At 36.2% G+C, this 14,613-nt stretch overlaps 1 protein-coding gene across 1 annotated transcript in view; it reads left to right on the top strand.

The window, feature by feature from the left end:
* CAB39 (calcium binding protein 39) overlaps positions 1 to 13,728 on the top strand; it is a 42,349-nt gene extending 28,621 nt beyond the window's left edge. The window contains exons 3-9 of the mRNA XM_037406965.1: positions 352 to 516; positions 4,624 to 4,742; positions 7,689 to 7,857; positions 8,591 to 8,650; positions 9,288 to 9,353; positions 10,165 to 10,308; positions 11,174 to 13,728. Of these exons, the coding sequence (XP_037262862.1) occupies positions 352 to 516; positions 4,624 to 4,742; positions 7,689 to 7,857; positions 8,591 to 8,650; positions 9,288 to 9,353; positions 10,165 to 10,308; positions 11,174 to 11,362 (912 nt within the window). The 3' untranslated portion in view covers positions 11,363 to 13,728. The remainder of the gene's footprint in view (positions 1 to 351; positions 517 to 4,623; positions 4,743 to 7,688; positions 7,858 to 8,590; positions 8,651 to 9,287; positions 9,354 to 10,164; positions 10,309 to 11,173) is intronic.
* The last annotated feature ends 885 nt before the right edge of the window (positions 13,729 to 14,613 follow it).

The following is a 14,613-nucleotide window of genomic DNA, read 5'->3' as shown; positions in this document are numbered from 1 at the left end:
CTGTGTACCACAGTTTTACAGAATGAACACTTTGTTGGGTTCTCCCATTGCTATTCTTTAGGGAGTTTTTGAATAAGGAGTTTAAAGGCAGTAAAAAGGAAGAGGTTTTTACTTCTGCTAACTTGTCAAATAAATTGTGTGTCTTGCCTCTGCCTCTTTTTTTTTTTTTTTAATACCTTTAACTGTCTTATTTGCAGAAAAGGATTATCTGGGTTTTTTTAACAGGTTGTCATTTCCTGATGATTTTTTTTTTCCTCTAAATGGAAGTTTGCAGATGTTAAGAATAATGAGTACAGTTACAAAGACAAACATCATTGTGCTCTAACTATATTCTTTTCCCATTTTCTTTAGGCCACTGAGGAGGTCTCCAAAAACCTTGTTGCCATGAAAGAAATCTTGTATGGCACAAATGAAAAAGAACCCCAGACAGAAGCTGTGGCACAGCTTGCTCAAGAGCTGTACAACAGTGGTCTTCTTAGTACTCTAGTAGCCGACTTGCAGCTAATTGATTTTGAGGTAAGAAGTTTGACATTTCTTATATTGTATATATTAACATAAACACATCTGAATTCCTACCACTTTAATTGGCTAAGACGTCTCTCAGTGTCTTTTCTTCACTGGAAGGGTGGTCGGGCATTGGAACACCATCCCTGGAAGTATTTAAAAGACGAGTAATGTGGTGCTCAGGGACATCGTTTAGTGGTGGATTTGGCAGTCCTGGGTTAATGGTTGGACTTGATCTTAAAGGTCTTTTCTAACCTAAGTGATTCTGTGATGTTTTATTTTCTGTCCGTGCTCCAAACTACCTAGAAAATTAAGCAAATAAAGAATATGAAATCTGTGAATTTAGGCACATAAACCACACAACACTGAAGTAGATAAACCTCTAATACTGATAATATATTTCTGTTAAAATGATGGAATAATTCTTAATTGTTGTGTGCACAGTAGGGTAATCTCTTAGTAGTAATACCATTAAATAAACACAAACTATAATACTACAAGGCATGTCTGTATTCTGATCTCATTAAATTATGTGGAGAAGAGAACTGTCATAACTTTTATGAAGGGTTTTAAATAGTTAGAGCTGTTAGTTTTATTAACAGTCGTGTGTTTCTCTCTCTTTTTATAAACAAGTGATACAACTTTTTTCTGTTTTCCTCATCTTTGTTCTGTTTGTTAAAAAAACAGCAAACCCAAATATTTATTGAGTACGTCAAATAGCAATACTTATTTCTATTCAAACATATCTCTATAAAAACCTCTATCTGGTATTTGCCACCACATCATGTGGAAAAATCTAGCTTCCCAGTGCCATAGTGAAAAATCACCCGATTTATTTATAAGAAATTGTGGTACGATTGGATGTTCCTGTTTTCCCTGAGGCTCTGCAGGAGGCGTGTGGTTGTCTAGGGAAGGACCCACACCCCATGTATCTCACTCTACAGCCTTGACCATAAAGACCATCCCACTTAAGGTTGCTTAAAAATGGGATTGTTTCATAAACAAGTTGTTCACGATGCAAACACAACAGTTTAAAGTCCTGTTGTATTATGACATTCCAAAAACAATGGCTTTTCCCCTGTTCTTTCTTCTCTTCCCCTCCACCCCACCCATAACTCACTCTGATTTGTCTTTAATTGTAATATGGTGGGGTTTTTCCCAACCCGCACAACTGTTTATACCAAACATAAAACATTCAAGTTGTTAAATAAGCAAGGAGACCTGGGAAAGTTGAGCAGGAATGCTGAGATGTGATGGCCTTTAATTGCTGAAGAAAGGAAATAATGAAATGTCATCTGAATTCTGCTGACCTCTAGATTCTTATCAGCTTGGTGTTTACTCAGCCCACTTATTAGCAAAGGAAACCGTCATTATCTCCTGGTAATGAAGAATGATAACAATTTTTACAGGCTTGCTCTCAGTAAGGAGAACTATTCATTTTACAATAGGGGCACTTGGAAAGACTGCAAGTAGTTTCCTGCTTGTGGACTTTCTGCTGCTTTGTTACACCAGGATATGACGGTTCCCCCTTGAGAGAGATCCAGTCATTCATGCCACTTTCTAGGCTGGACCATGTCTGCTTTTTAAGGATGGGATCTGGCAGACTGTCCAGCTGTTGTTGTTCCCTAGAATCAATGTCAACACACCTGTGCTCCCATAATGCTTCTAAGCTGTTACAGCATCAATCAGATGCTAGCTTTGATATCCCACATCTCTGTGGTTGGGGCTTTACTGCATTTGAAATGATTTTTCCGTTACCAATGGAGATTCGAACTTGGTTTCCTGTTGGTTCTTAAACTTGAAGAGTAGGTCTAGCGTTTACTCCTTCTGGAGCCCTTCCCCCCCCCCCCCTGCCCCCCCAGCTTGAGGTTGTTCAATAATGAACTAAAGGTCTTTTTTTTTTTAATTTTTTTTTTTTTTGCTTTGTCAAGAACTTCACTGTCATTCCTGAGGAAGGTTTCCTTGTAGAACAGGAATAGATAGCTGATTAATAGACAGGGACTGTTCACTCTGACTCTTAAAACTGTCTGAGATGTATTTGAATCTGAACAACATGGTAAAAAACGCCAGAAAAGTAACAAAGTAAAAATCAGAAAAGTAACAAATTTAATGTTTTAATTAAGAAACTGTCTGACTGTCCAGACCTTGCTGTATGCAAAGGCCTGTTTAAAAGTATGTCCTTGTCTGGAAGTTTGCTTTCCAAGTAAAGCAGTCCACACAACCATCTACTTGTCAGTCCTACCAACCGGTCAGTTATTTCCCTGCTGATCTGTGCTAGTGTGTTTGTAGAAGAGATGGCATCCCTTGTGGAATTGTGGGGGTTTTGTTCTTGTTTTTTTCAAACGAAGAAAAAAAACCCACCCAAAAACAAAACCTCCTTTTGCATAAGGGAGCCTGAATCCTTCTTGGAAGACAATACTAGCACAGTCTCCCTCTCACCTCTCAGAGTCGTGACTGTTGGCACAGGGTTCAGTGTCTGTTTGCCCTTGTTGGGCCATGAGATCACATAGTAATACATCCTTCTAACAGTAACTAGCTTTGGTATTACTGTGTACCACTATCAGTTCAATTATGTGCATAATAAGGAAATGCTGTTCTTGCTGGCGAATCCAAAGCAAATTGTGAGATCCAGTGCAAAATTGGCAATGTTAGTGAATGAGAGTTGATGACTATATTATGTGGAGTTTGAGTAAGGCAATTTCTGGAAACACTGCTCTACTCATTTCGGAACAAAGAGTTCTGGTGTTGCTTTGGGCTGGCTTTCAATGGAATTGTAATTGAGAAAACAAGCGTTTACAAACAAACTCTTATATCCTGAAAACAACACTCTAATAAAACTGTCCATGGTAATTCAAAATCACGCTGTTTGTAAAACTACAGTCCTACGTTTTTAAAAACATTTGCTTTTTTTCTTACACAGTCTTCTTGATGTTGATTAGAAAACCAAAATAATTTTAAATAATTGCTGCTGTTCTTAACATTCTTGCTAACTAAATATGCGCTGCATTTTACTCAAATATAAAAACATTTGTACATTACTGAAATGTGAAAACAAATGTAAAAAATGTAAAATAGACTCAAAACATTGAAATGCTGATGTTACTCAGGGCATCTATAGTACAGGTGGAGATTGTCAAGAAACACCTGTGTGGTTTTTGTGTATAACATTCAGGGAACCTTCAGGTGGAGTTGCTGAACAAGCCTTTATTTGCAAGTCCAGCTTAGTACACGTTTGCCTAGGCTTTTTCTGGTTTAGATCTGATAACACATAGTCCTGAAGTTGTCTCTATGGCAATCCAAAATTAAAAGTTAATTGCCGAAATCTGGCTTTTAAATGGTGCGTGTGAATGACAGTTGAAAAGTGCTTATACTTATAATCGGCTTTTTGTTAGATGTCTGTACCCATTTGTCACTTTTAACTATGGTGTGATGGAAGAAATACATAAGAGATGTATGTATGTTCAACAGAGAACATTCCCAGCTCCTTTAGTACTGGCTGGTGCTGCCCTTGTCCGTTAGTTTGTGTATGATCTGTGCTGGTTTCCCACGTCCTGGTCTTCCTTACACTTCTTTTGTGCGTTGGAAAGTGTGAGACTTGTATTTTAGGTCAGTGGATGATTTGTCTTTGTAGTTTTTATTTATTTATTTTCCATAAGTTACAGTTTTAAGTTGGATGTTAACACTGCAGTCAGAAGTGCTCTGCACGCTCTTAATTATGTATAATTAAGTGTTCCTAGGCAAGGGGAGAGGGTAATGGAATATTGAAGAAGCACGCTTCCAGGCAAGAACAGAGTTAAAAAATGGTATGTGATTAGCAAAACGAAGTATAAAACACACTCAGGAGATGGATGCTACATAGAAATACCTGATGAATCTTCAACTGGCCTTTCTTAATGTAAATTACATCTGGCTGCAACATGATGTAATGTTTTGAGCATTTTGGCATATCTGAAGTGGGTATAAAGAAACAGAATGTTTGATCTACTTAAGTTCATGGTGCAGGGGCTGACTGAACTGCAGAACTCATGTTGTATGAATGTATGAGATTATCATAATGTTTAATTTTTAACTTGCCTAGTGGACTTAAGTATTTTGTTTAACTGCTGATGTTTTTGACAGGGCAAAAAAGACGTTGCGCAAATTTTCAACAACATTCTCAGAAGGCAAATTGGTACAAGAACTCCCACAGTTGAATACATCTGCACTCAACAGAATATATTGTTCATGCTGTTAAAAGGGTAGGTACACTGTGAAAACATAAATATGCTTTTACGTAAAGTAAGAAATTTTTAAATTCACGGAGAAACAGTGAGTTCTGAGGTGCCTTTATTTTCTCCTTTTGCTTAGTTTTGTGTTTGTTTTTTTTTTTTTTTTTTTTGTCATGGGGTCTGTAATTCCCCTAAGTAAAGGAAAATTTGAGTAATAAAAGATGAAAAATACGCTACTGCTTGAAGTATAATTGAAAATTGAGAACTGTTAGTGACCTAAAATATTCTTGCTGGGGTAATGCAGACTTTTTCCATTCAGTATACTATTTTATCCTATTTAAATTATTTCCTTATGAATTTATTCATCAAGACTTGAAGGCTGGTGGTTTCTTTTCCCCCTGTAACCACTGTCATTTCCAGTTTGCTGTGCTACCCCAGGCTTAGTTTGGTCTTAAACTTTTTATTCATAGTGATTTATATTGCTGTAGTGACAGAAATGCACTCAAACTTCTTCAAACAAAGAATGATTTGGGGCGTATGGTGTATGCCAGGTGGCTGTGGCTTCCTCTATTCTTTTATTATCTGGTGTGTTGGATATTGGAGAATCATCTATGCTGCATACGTGTTGCGCATGTAGAGGTGTGGATCTCAAACATGAAAGCAATAAGATGTTGTTAACATTTTCATGTTACGATCATTTTTTTTTAGAATAATTGTGAATGTGCTCTGTGTATTTAAAAAAAATTGCTCGTGTTTCTAATAACATTAATGAAGAAAGGTCTGAAAAATGCAATTCCATTGTGTTATTTTGGGATAGAAAAGTTGATCACACACTAATAAACTTTTGTAAAAATGCAACTGTTTCAAGTATTGGTTTTACAATTTTTGTTAAAGCTGCTGGGTAACCTTGCTGCAGCTGAAGAGTACTTATTCCACCTACTGGGATAGTTAGAGGCTGTATGAAAAGGCCATGCTGCTCATTGATGTTCTTGCCTTTGTTAGGTTGGTAGCATTGAGATGTGAGGGTGATCAAGTATATTTTAAACAGGAAGCTTTATTGTGTTTTTCCTTTCCCTTCTTCCTAGTTCATAGTAGTCATTAGAGAGGCTGACTAAACTGCCACATACATGGCATATTAGGCTGTTTTACTGTGACATCTCTGCCTTTACCTAATCTTGGCCGTTTGTGTAAGGCACTGGAAGATGGATTGTAGAAGAAACTTTCTCTATGGAGAAAGCAGGAATTTTACATCTTTTTGTTTCGTGCTGATTCCAAAGGTTTAGCACCAGAGGCAGTGTGGAATATTTGCTTCAATTCATATAAGTGTAAGATCTACACTTGTCTGCCAGAAGTGCTCTGTTGGTTTGGGTTTTTCCCCCTGATTACAGCCCTGATTTTTTGGGGGGGCGGGGAAACGAGATTTAAATGTTAGAGGTACAAAAAGATTATTAATTGTGGTATAACACAAAAGAAAATACTGGTTCAGTGCTACTTCAAAATAATTTACAAAAGAAGGCAAAGACATTTGAAGCGCAGAGAGATGAAACTACTTTCTCAGCATGCTGTCGTTGGTAGGTGACTGAATGAGGGCTGCTACACATTTGTCCTAATTTTTAGTCTGTGTTGTCGCTCTTCAGAAAGCATTATTCTGACAGGGATTGTTGAAACACATATTCATAAGTCGGGGTGCTTGAAATGGGCATTTAGTTGGCTTAGTGACTTAATGTTATGTTTGGTATCCAACTGAGTCAAATTTATGTAAATTTAAACTATGGAATGAGCTGCAAAAAGTTCAGTAGATTTCAAATCACCACGACAAGTTAAATGGGAAAGTATTGCAGGATTTAACGTGAAAATTAATTCATTAGAAAATGTTTTTGTAGGGTTATATAGTTGATGCTTAGTATGCACAATGATACTTTGCTCCTGAATTATTCTGGTGAATTTAAATTAGCTGCCAATGGTGTACAAAGAAGGATTCTTTAGGTGGGAGGCAGGAAAGTATGTAAGAACCTTTGACTGCTCCAAAACCAGGTAGATTTTCTGTAGACTGGGATAGCTTGTATTGCACCATGCTGAGATGAGTTCTTGGTTTGAAAAGGCAGTTCCATCTTTACCCAGGGTCCACAAGGAGCTAGTAGCAGTTGCAAAGGTTTATTTCCATCAAATATGTCTAAAGACACTGTTGTGAGATTTTGACAGCTGCTGGTGGTGTACGCTAAAAATGGCTGAGAGAACCCTGTAGTATTTGAGCAAGAAAGCCTGCCAAGGAAGTGTAGCTACAATTTCTAAATGGAGCCATCGGGGATGGCTTTATCGCTTCCATCGAATCGGTGATGGACATATTCCAGAGGTCTCTTCTAAGAAGGTGCAGATGCTTCAGGAGAGGCAGTAAAGATTCAGGCGCAGAGGTGGTGTTCAATATTGTCCTTACAATCGGAGGACGTTGTTGTCAGAATTTCAAGCTTGAAGCCCATGGTGTGTAGAGTAGTTGCTCATTCTGACAAACGGTTTAATGAAAGAAGAGACGTAAATTTATGTCCGGTATTATTAACTCTTCATGCTCATATAATGGATAGCTTTATGTGAATTGCTGTCGTGTGTAAGCAAACAGCTTTCAAGACAGAAATCACTCCTTGCTTTTCCAGATGTCTGCAATCCCCCCGATATGAAAAAAGAGAACTGATTTTGAGTATGAAGAATATATTTTTTATTTAGTCTTGTTTCTTGGTTTGTGAAGGTCATTTGTATTGGCTATAATTTGGCGTTTAACTGGCAATGATTTCAGTAATATTTTGTAGAAATATTTAGAAGGGCAGTTTAATGCAGAAGTAAGTACCTGTAATTTTCTGAATTTCTGTTTACTTGGTAGCACTGAGAACTGTAATTGGCAATGTGGTGTTGCAATGTTAGCTTGTGAAAATATTATACAGAATCTTTGATTTGTCTTTTTTTTTTTTTTTTCTTCCCCAATAGGTACGAATCTCCAGAAATTGCTCTAAATTGTGGAATAATGCTTAGAGAATGCATCAGGCATGAACCACTTGCTAAAATAATCTTGTGGTCAGAACAATTCTATGATTTCTTCAGATACGTGGAAATGTCAACATTTGACATTGCTTCGGATGCATTTGCCACATTCAAGGTAATTTACACACGGTACTTGAGTTGTTATTTCTGTAGTTCTTGGCTGTGTGAACCCAGATGATATGCGTTATGTTCTTGGACAAAACAAGCCTGGGGCAGGCAATAGGACTGATGCAGATGGGTAGGCTTGACACTTTTCTTCCTTATTTCTCAGAAAGCAAGACATACCTTTAAATATATGTAGTATGTTGCCAAACTTAGTTCAGAAAGCAAGATTTAGACTGTCGTGAATTAGCTGAGTAAGTGTGCACTTTTATTCTAGGGGCTTTTATATCTGCCTCCAGCTCCTCAAGTGAGCAAACGTTTTTGTTCTGTTATGAATCTGAGTATATTTGATGCTGACGCTTTGCCTGGGAAAATTCTTTGTTGTCCTAAAACAACCAGTTATCGGACTATAAGCATAATATTTACCAGTACTAAATAGTGAGTCTTAACCTTGGTTGTGTATAGTTTTGTGCAGAGCATAGCCTTGATCCATAAATGGCATTTATTAGTGATAATTCCACAGGCTATTTGCCTGTAGGATTTAACATAACACATCACAGACCTTTCTAAAGTGGCGCCAAGATCCTTAGCCCAGTGTTCAGGTAACTGCATTCATGTCCTGAATACCTGTGTTTAATAAAATAGCAAAATTTTCTATTGGACGTCTTATGTGTACTGTTTAATGAGGATGTATATGTACTGCTTAAATATTTTAGTGATAATACTGGTTTTGTGCTTTTTTACAGGATTTGCTTACAAGACACAAGTTGCTAAGTGCAGAATTTTTGGAACAACATTATGATAGGGTGAGCAGATACATTTTAATACTGAGAATTTTCTAGTGCTGTGTATGTTACTGGAAGAAAGCAGTATTTTCATTCCTTGTTTAGTTTTGTTTTTGGACATTTACACACAATATTAAACCAACTAAACTTACAGTCATTTCTGCCAAGCAGTAAAATTAAGGTCAAGACCTTATTTTTGAATGCGGAAATCTGTAAAAACAAGAGAAGGCAGCAGAAATCTATTCTGTGAAAACTGGATGTGATATTTCCACTAGAGGGAACCCTTTCCTTGTCTGTCTTCTGTCTGTATTAACCTGTAACATCCAAAGGATACAGGATAGCCCTCCTCCACCTGCTGAGGAATCCTGAAATTAATGAACAGTGTTCAGTTCCAGGAGCTGTTATAGTTTGAGAAATAATGAGGTAACGACTTCCACCACGCTGCAATCTAAACATAAAGGCTTCTAAAAGAGTAATTTTTTTTTTTTAAGCGTATACAGTGTTTTAATAGTAGTGACTTCCAGGAACCTACATAGATTTCAGGTTTTGTTTACGTTTTTGTTACGGATTTGCATCTCCTCCAAACTATTATTATAACAAACTGGAAGAAGAGTGTGTATGACACTTGGAATAACCCTTCTCTTTATTCTGTGTTTAGTTCTTCAGTGAATATGAGAAGTTACTTCATTCAGAAAATTATGTGACAAAGAGACAGTCACTTAAGGTAAGGCAATTTTACTTTCTTCTTAAATGCAAAGTTAGATAATTCCTTTCATTTCAAGGTGGGTTGACTTTAATTGAAATGGCTTCAGTAACTGCCTTGGATGGTGTGTTTGTTTTAATTTTTCGTATGTTTTAAATCTTGGGATCAGCTACTCTTCTTTAATGTCCAGCACATACCAAGTCATTTCCCTCCCTATGCAGAAATGGCTGTATGCAAGTATGTTTATTTTTGTTGGTTTTTCCTTCAACAAATCAGGACACAAATAATTTAATATAGATTCACCTGATATGTGACTAGAGCAGTGCTAACCTTACAATCAAGTAGGTAAGAAATAATGAGCATAAATATAATACGTAACATAAATATAAAACTTGTAGCAAGGGCGGTACTTGTGGGGAACACCCTTTTACTCCCTTCTGGACAAAGAAGGTAGCAAAAGAAGTGTTAAGTATTTCTCATTGGAAGTACTAACTTTTTTTTGTAACACATTCTTATTAGTGGTGTATAGCTTCTGTAGAAATGAAAAAAACCCCAAAGAAATCATGGGGAAAAAAGAATGAAAGACTTCCCTTTCAATTCCAGTTTATAACAAGGAGTGAACAAAAGGTGATTTTTTTCACTTTTTGAGAAATAGGAGAAACTGAATCATTGAAATAAGAGGACAATGCACCCTGCACTTAGAAACTCAGGACATTTGAGTTCTATTGTTACTGTATTTACACACCAGTGTGTTTGAAAGCACTTATGAAAAAGTTATTTCTTATGTCCAGTGTCAGTCATTTTTTAATTCGGTCTTGTTCTCCACTTTCAGCTTCTTGGTGAATTGTTATTGGACAGACACAACTTCACAATTATGACGAAGTACATCAGTAAACCTGAAAATCTCAAACTAATGATGAATCTTCTACGAGACAAGAGTCGTAACATTCAGTTTGAGGCCTTTCATGTGTTTAAGGTGTGTTTAAAAAAAACCCACAATAAAACAAACAACAAAAGAACCCCAACAGAAGTTGTTTAATTGAGTAAACTACTTAGCTGGGCCTAAATGGAACTTATCTTAATGTCTGCGAAGTGGTTAAATGAAGAGAGAGCAAATGTTTGTCTCGATTATGAACCATCTTTACAAGTAGCTATCTTTGTATCTTTTGAAAACTATTTTAGAAACCACTTAGGGACTTTCGTATGATTGTCAGTGTGATCTCTCAGACAATTTTGGAAATAAGAAAAGTGAAGTGCAGTAAGATAAGGAGGAACGCATGATTTCATGTGAAATCATGAAGCATCCTGGTCTTCAGAAGTGTTTTCATCATGCTGCGTGATCTATGAAGGACAGCAGTATTTTAGTCGTCACCTAAATTTCAAAGCCTAAATTATAATTTGCAAATTATAAGAGATATCTTATGACTTTGCAGCATACAAGCAAATAGCTAAGAGCTTGGAGGTACAGCTTGAGGTATGAAAGTTTTCAGTGAACTTTTATGAAACTGCATTTGCTACAGAATTAAACTGTGCATTTGCTACAGAATTTAACTGTGAGGTGTCTTTAGCGGTTTCTGCAGAGAGTATTGTGGTTGGTCACCTCCCACAAATTTAATTTACTTTGGTACTGGTGTTCAGCTTCTATTCTAATAGAAATAAGGAGTAATTTTATTTTAAAACTTGCATTTACTCCATTATTTTTTCTGTAGAGATGCTAGGATATGGATTAATTAAAACATCATTTTAAGTTATTGTTATCACTGTTTTGTTGGCTAGGTTTGTTTTCTAACTTAGCATTCTGTTTCCTACTCTTATGCTAAATGCCTTTTATTTTCTTGCAGGTGTTTGTAGCCAACCCTAACAAGACACAGCCTATATTAGACATCCTTCTAAAGAACCAGACCAAACTTATTGAGTTCCTCAGCAAGTTTCAGAATGACAGGACCGAGGATGAACAATTTAATGATGAGAAGACCTATTTAGTTAAACAGATCAGGGATTTGAAGAGACCAGCACAGCAAGAAGCTTAATCTCCAATAAACCCTTAAAATATTAAACCCAAATTCAGCATTTGCTGTTAGATATTCAGCATCAGGCACTCTTATCGATTCATGAGGAACATTACTGCTAATCTGCTGTTCAGTGAACGGTTTTTGTTTTTCTCTTTTCTTTTTTAGTCCAAGTTGAAAAACATAGCTGCTGCTTTCTTGCACAATGTGGACTTTCTTGATATTTGTGTCATTTCAGAATTCAAAGACACTGCTTGTATTAGGAGTCCTGAAAAAGAAAGATTCTAGGTTCGTGAAAGCAAACATATAGATACTAGTTTGGTTTAGGAGAGAAGGTATTAATGTAGTTAAGTAACAGGTTGCATGCTTGCAAATCTGAATAAATCTGTATGTTTGCACTTACCTTGTTTGAGATATGAGCACAATGTGACCTGTGCATACCTGGCACCATACTATAAGATTATATGCCTTGATTAAAAAAAAAAAAATGTGCAGTGCTTTATTTGTAATCAAAGGGGAAATGTATCTAAGATGTGAGCTTATTGGGATAAACAGTTGTCTTGCAAATAAACTGATATTGAAACTTAGCAACTTTTAAAAGAATGAAATCTCAAGGTTCATAAGGAAAATGTATATATGCCTTTCACTGCTTTATAGATTTTTTTTTTTGACATGATTTGAATTTCCTGAGAATTGACTTGTAAACTTGGAAATATGTTCTAAGGGTTTTTGTTAATTTTACTTTAAAGGTATTTCAGACAGTAGACCTAGCAGTGACATTTTGCATTTCATTTCAACAATGCTTGCTGGTTTCTTTTGTATATAACTCCTAGGCTGCTCATTTCTTTAAAATATGATTTAATTTGTACAGCAGAGGAATGTTATTGTATTAGTCTGTAACTATTACCTAATATTGAGTTTTGCAAAATGAATGCTCATATGTAATTGAATACTTCAGATCACATGGAAATGCTGATTTAACAATCTTAAGTACTGCAGCATTAAAAGGAAAAAATACCAAACAAAATCTTTGTATTCACTTATCTAATGGGGTGCCATCAGTTAGGGTAGGCTGAAATAGAGAACTGGAACCCTTTATACTATGTTCTTACTGAATAATATTGGCCTTATTCAATTAAACTAGCATTGTGCTCACCAGCTCTGCAAATGGCAAAGATTATGCTAAATTAATATTGATTCCTCTTACTTCTGGGGAGCCTGCAGTGCATCATTTCTTTCTTACAGTAAATAACTCAGTACGGTAGTTGTGTAAGTGAATGATTTAATTCCCTTCGACGTCACGAAAAAAATTCATACTGTCCTAGGGTAACAAAATTATTTAATTTTGTTGATTTTGTTCTTTAATGCTGCAAACTATCAGTATTTATAAAAACAAACCCAACTGATTTTGCACCATGTTTTTGTTACTGTGACCATACAAAAGGAATCTACTAAATATAGCTAAATGATGTTATTAAAATTGTATCTATCCATCGTATAGTAACGCTAAGATCACAATGAAGCAAACTTAATGGGTTGGAGTCTGGAAGTTGAAATTCTGCATGGCTGACTCTGATTGCGAACGCTATAGAAAATGTTTGTTGCTTCCTGTCCTCTTCCCAGTTAAAATACTTCGCAATCCAAGCTAATTTGAAGTCCTTCTCAAAAAAAAGTCAGATACCTCCAGAAAATTGAGTGTTTTCACTCAGTTGTTTAAAGTTGCTCTGAACGTTATAATTGGTCTTTCAGAGGTTCTTAATGTGTCCTTTGCAAACCGATTCATTTTGCCTACAGGAAAGAAAATAGCTTACTCTTACCGAAGATCACAGGCAAGCAGAATTGGCCGTGAGATGGTATTATAGTTCAGTACTAACAGTCTATTATATTTTGGTTTATCATAGCTGAGTGGAGGAAAACATTATTTGCCAAGTTACTCACCATAACATTTAAGGCTTCCTCTTTAGAAAAATGTAGACGTGCTGAAGATTTATATATGTAAAGAAGTGAAAACATTTGGACTGGGATAGAGGTTACTCTATATTAGGCATTGGAAACAATGGCTACGGTGACTTTTTTAGTATGTGGAAACATTTGAATGTTGGCTTTTGAAAAGAAGTTGTATTTAAATTAAAGCTCATTTGACGTGCTCTTCGTATTAAAAAACTTGTTCTGGAAGTGGTTTCTTATCTGCTTGAAGGCTTAAGGGTATTACTAAAGGTTATTTAAATGTGAGCTTTTTTTTTTTTTTTTTTTTTTTTTTTAAATAAGAGATGTATACAATTGTAATTCTACTTCCGTGGTATCATTTCATTTCTCCTGAGGAAAACGCATTTCTTATCCAAAAGATCTGGCTGGCCCCGTAATTTAAATTGAAATAAAATTTTGAAGAAAAATGTGTGTTCTTTACTGTGTTACTGAAGAGGATGAGTTTCCTGTGGATGTGTATCTGCTCTCCCTTATTGCCTTAGAGGCATTCAGCTTTCTCCCTTTTAAAAGTGAAGTAATTTTAAATCATGAAAAACTCTAGCTTGCAAAACACATTTTAGGAATTAAGACAGAGAGCTGTATTAGAGATGTAATCAGTTTTAATTAATTGTTGGTATCCTCTCTTTTATAGCGTTATTAGCTGATTCCCTTCCTTTTTTGTGTGACCAAGGGCAAAAGGAGGAGGTGCCGTTTCCTGCATCCTGTCTAGAGACGGGACCCCATAGGATAAGTGAAAGTGAATCCTTGATAATTTTTGGCTCTTCCCTTCTCTTTAAATTTCAGGAGCCAAAAGTGTGTGCAATTGCTAACTCTTTCCTTAGGAAATCTTATGGTCTGTTTGCCTTTGAAGCTGGCTGCCTTTGTCCAGTTTTCACAGGTAACACCCCGAGTGATGCAAGGTGCAGTCAGAAATGTGTGTTACATTTAAGAAAAAAAATTATGTTTTTAATGCAGATTCTTAGCATTGTTTTGTTTAGCAAAATTACTGAAAAATCTGATTTCCTGCTAGGAATGTACTTACCTTGCAGAAAAAAAAAATTGTTCTTTTATAGTTCCCGCTGGAGGCTACACCTGTTTGAGGTGTTAAACTGTTAGTATTTTTCTCCTCCGACAGTAAGATCACAGGTTACAAGGGGAAGGAGTAGTTTATACTTGTAGTACAACAAATTGCAGATTTTAGTTACAAGAAGGTTACTGGGGTACTTGACTGGGTGTTCGGATGAAATGGCCCTGGTGGGAGGAGGCATGAGAAATGCAAGGAGCTGTTGCACTGACTTAAAATGTGT

This window comes from Falco rusticolus, chromosome 13 (genome assembly GCF_015220075.1).
Source record: "Falco rusticolus isolate bFalRus1 chromosome 13, bFalRus1.pri, whole genome shotgun sequence".
In the NCBI taxonomy this organism is placed as follows: Eukaryota; Metazoa; Chordata; class Aves; order Falconiformes; family Falconidae; genus Falco; species Falco rusticolus.
Note: the sequence above shows the minus strand (reverse complement) of the source record. Positions and strands in the feature narration are given on the sequence as shown.